The sequence below is a fragment of the Bidens hawaiensis genome, unplaced genomic scaffold, assembly GCF_021521415.1.
Source record: "Bidens hawaiensis isolate Kalapana, Puna unplaced genomic scaffold, B.hawaiensis_p1.1 tig00024657_1, whole genome shotgun sequence".
NCBI classification, from domain to species: domain Eukaryota; kingdom Viridiplantae; phylum Streptophyta; class Magnoliopsida; order Asterales; family Asteraceae; genus Bidens; species Bidens hawaiensis.
Window position 1 is genome coordinate 211,193 of NW_027493904.1, and position 3,692 is coordinate 214,884.

Here is a 3,692-nt window from a genome sequence, read left to right on the forward strand (position 1 = left end):
GGTATCAGAGCCCGAGTTCAAATCCAACTCCAAATCTTACATGCCAAAATACCCTAAATTCCATACCATGTCAATTGTCAAAAACACTTCAACCCCAAAAGAAACTGGTACCGTATCCCTCCAAATCCCGACCTTAACTCCAACGAACTACACAACATGGGCGATCAAAATGGAAGCAGTGATGGACGCTCAAGGGTTGTGGGATTCGTTTGAACCGACAACAAGAGCGGTGCAAGATGAGAAGATGAACAAGACGGCTCGTGCATTCATCTTTCAAGCGATCCCGGAAGACGTTTTATTGCAAGTGGCAAAGAAGAAAACGGCGAAGGAGATTTGGGAATCATTGAAAATACGGTACGTCGGTGCCAACCGTGTGCAGAAGGCACGCCTAAACACCCTCAAAAGTGAGTTTGAGGCACTTAAGATGAAAGATGACTAGTCGGTTGATGAGTTCTCTGGAAAATTAAGCGGGATGATGTCGAAGTACAGCAGTCTTGGGGCCACTCTTGAAGACGGGATCTTGGTGAGAAAGTTACTAGACTCAGTCCCTGAGAAGTTTATTCAACTGGTGGCTTCGATTGAGCAGACAACGGATGTAGATGACATGCCGTTTGAGGAGGCTGTTGGTCAGTTAAAGGCCTACGAAGATTGGTTGAGGCTCAAAAAGGGAAATACAACCGGGGAGAATACTTTAATGTTCTCAAAAACTGATAGCCAAGGAAGCCAAAGAAGTACAATTAGAGGTAATTCGCATGGTGGTCGTGGTCGAGGTTCATTTGGTGGAAGAGGGGGATGATGTGGGTCACGAGGTCGTGGGTACTGTCGTGGCAGAGGTGGTCGCTGGGGTGGCGGTCCACAATAGGAGAAGGGCAATTCAAGTCATAAACCAAAGACAAAAAACATGTAAAATGTTTTAAGTGTGAGTAGCTAGGTCATACGCCTCAGAGTGTGAAGAAGGAAAAAAACCCAATGATGCAGCCAATTTGACACAAGCGCAAGAAGAAGAACCCACTCTTTACTTAACAGTCCTTGGAGAAGAAACACCGATGATGGTGATGTTGAATGAGAATCAGGTGATTCCGGGTCAAGACGAGACCGGAATCAAGGGAAGCAGAGATATGTGGTACTTGGACAACGGAGCCAGCAATCACATGACTGGCATCAAGGAATCATTTTTTGAATTGGATGAAGGTGTAACAAGTCAGTTGCGTTTCGGTGACGGGTCGAAGGTTCAGATTAAAAGAAAAGGCGTAATTGTCATTGAAGGAAAGAATGGTGACCAATTGGTGATACCAAACGTGTACTTTGTACCAGCCTTGAACAATAACATCCTGAGATTGGGTCAAATGACGGAAGACGGGTACGATGTAAGGCTACACCGAGACTATTTAAGGATGTATGATGAGCAAGGAAGACTCATCATGAAGGTGCAACGATCAGCAAACAGGTTGAATAGCTCTCACTATTTCCAAACCTGTTTGTTTGGCAGCCGTGTCTGATGAAGAAGCTTGGGTGTGGCATGCACGTATGGGGCATGCAAACTTTACAGTCCTAGAGTCGATGGTGAAGAAGGGTTTGGTGAATGGTATGCCTTGTATATCGCACCCAACACAAGTATGTGAAGGTTGTTTGGTGGCGAAACAAGTGACGCAATCATTTCCTATTAAATCAAAATGGAGAGCAAGTAGATTGCTAGAACTCGTTCATGCGGACCTTTGTGGTCCGATTTCACCAAAAACCGTGGGGGAGGTAATCGATACTTCTTTTTACTCGTTGATGATTACTGCCGGTATATGTGGGTATATTTGATTAAGAATAAGGATGATGCCTTTGAGTGGTTACAAAGGTTCAAAGTACATGTTGAAAAGGAGAGTCCCTATGTCGTGAAGACACTTCGAACGGATCGTGGTGGAGAATTTTATTCTAATCAGTTTAACGAGTTCTGTCAACAGGAAGGGATTAAGCGCCAATTAACGGCTCCTTACACCCCACAACAAAACGGGGTAGTGGAGCGCCGTAATAGAACAATTCTCGGGATGACGATATCACTTTTGAAGACGATGAATGTACCAGATGTGTTTTGGGGTGAAGCTGTTCGACATTCAGTATACTTGCTTAACCGAATTACGACTAAGGCGGTGGCCAATAAAACACCGTATGAAGGCTGGAAAGGGAACAAGCCAACACTTAATCACTTGAAAGTGTTTGGTTGTGTTGCTCATGTAAAGAAACTATCGAACTAGTTAACAAAGCTAAGTGATAGAAGTGTCCCAATGGTGTATTTCGGTATTGAAGATGGTAGCAAGGCATATAGGCCGTACAACCCTATTCTGAAAAAGGCTGTAGTAGCCCTTGATGTGGTCTTTGATGAAAAAAATGTTGGGCATGGGGAGAGATTCAAACTATGGAGTCCAACTCAAGACCTTGTTGGACTGAAGTGCAGATCAACGAAGCAGTAGGGTCTGGGTCGAGACAACCAAATCACAATGATAGGCAGGACAGCACTATGACACCATCTAATAACACTTTTACCTCATTGTTTGACTCTACAGGTTCACAAAGCCAAGAGGGCGGCGTGGAGAACTCGGTTTCTAACCTTACCGGTGGCGGACCAGGGATCGATTCAACATATGATCACACACCTCCTCAGGGGTTCCGTTCAATTTACGATGTTTATGAAGAGACTATACCAATTGAAGATGAAGAATTATTGTTAATTGATGGGGAACCAACATCGTACAGAGAAGCAAGCCACGATGAAAAATGGAAGAAAGCAATGCAAAGTGAGATTGATTCCATTGAAAGAAACAAGACCTGGTCTTTAGTTAAATTGCCATCAAATCATCAAGCAATTGGACTAAAGTTGGTCTACAAGCTGAAACGAGATGCGAATGGTACGGTCACAAAGCACAAAGCCCGTTTGGTAGAAAAGGGTTATGTACAGAGAAAAGGAGTTGATTTTGACGAAGTTTTTGCGCCGGTTGCAAGGTTAGAAACAGTTCGTTTACTATTAGCTATTGCAGCGAAGGAAGGGTGGCTTATGCATCACCTCGATGTCAAGTCAGCATTCCTAAACTGAGACCTTAAGGAGGAGGTATATGTATCGTAGCTTGATGGTTTTGAAGTTAAAGGCAAGGAAAATTTGGTTTATAGGCTTAACAAGGCGCTTTACGGGCTGAGACAGGCGCCAAGGGCATGTGAAGAAACACGGATCCAATCCCCGGGTATGGGTCCTGGATCCAATGAATCCACAGGGTAAAATATGGATAACTACTAACACGGTATGAGTACAACTTCCCAAAGTCCAGTGACCAGAACCTGCAAAACAGACACCGTGAGTCTCGTTACAGGAAGAACAAGAGGGGGGGTCTTCCTGTAACCACCCTCCGGCGTGAGAATCAGTAACGTTCGTAAAGGAGAAAGTACTGAAGTAAACAGACTAAGTGTAGTGAGAATGATTTTGAGTGAATGAATGTGTACCTCATATGGTTCGACGAGGTATTTATAGCAGAAGGATGTAGGAAGATATTGGACCAGCTGTCCTCTTCTAGAAGATCTCAATAACTGCATGGATGTGTGTCCTCTTGTGATAGGTTGAGCTATACGTCCCATATGCATGGGTATAACAACCTAGACACGCATCGCCCAATGATAGGATGGATTGCACCCTGGCCATGTGCACGGTTATAACA

General features: G+C 44.3%; 1 protein-coding gene across 1 annotated transcript; it reads left to right on the forward strand.

The window, feature by feature from the left end:
- Positions 1-475: 475 nt before the first annotated feature.
- Positions 476-2,243, forward strand: LOC143569828 (uncharacterized). Its single transcript, XM_077055642.1, has 3 exons — positions 476-770; positions 928-1,427; positions 1,815-2,243. Exons 1-3 carry the CDS (start codon positions 476-478, stop codon positions 2,241-2,243), a joined length of 1,224 nt encoding a protein of 407 aa, XP_076911757.1.
- The last annotated feature ends 1,449 nt before the right edge of the window (positions 2,244-3,692 follow it).

Bases quoted from the DNA above. Each gene is read 5' to 3' on its own strand.
- LOC143569828 (XM_077055642.1), top strand. From the start codon at position 476: ATGTCGAAGTACAGCAGTCTTGGGGCCACTCTTGAAGACGGGATCTTG. The intron at 771-927 runs GTTCATTTGGTG...AAGTGTGAGTAG, and splicing joins GCATGGTGGTCGTGGTCGAG to CTAGGTCATACGCCTCAGAG. The intron at 1,428-1,814 runs GTGCAACGATCA...TATTTGATTAAG, and splicing joins AAGGAAGACTCATCATGAAG to AATAAGGATGATGCCTTTGA.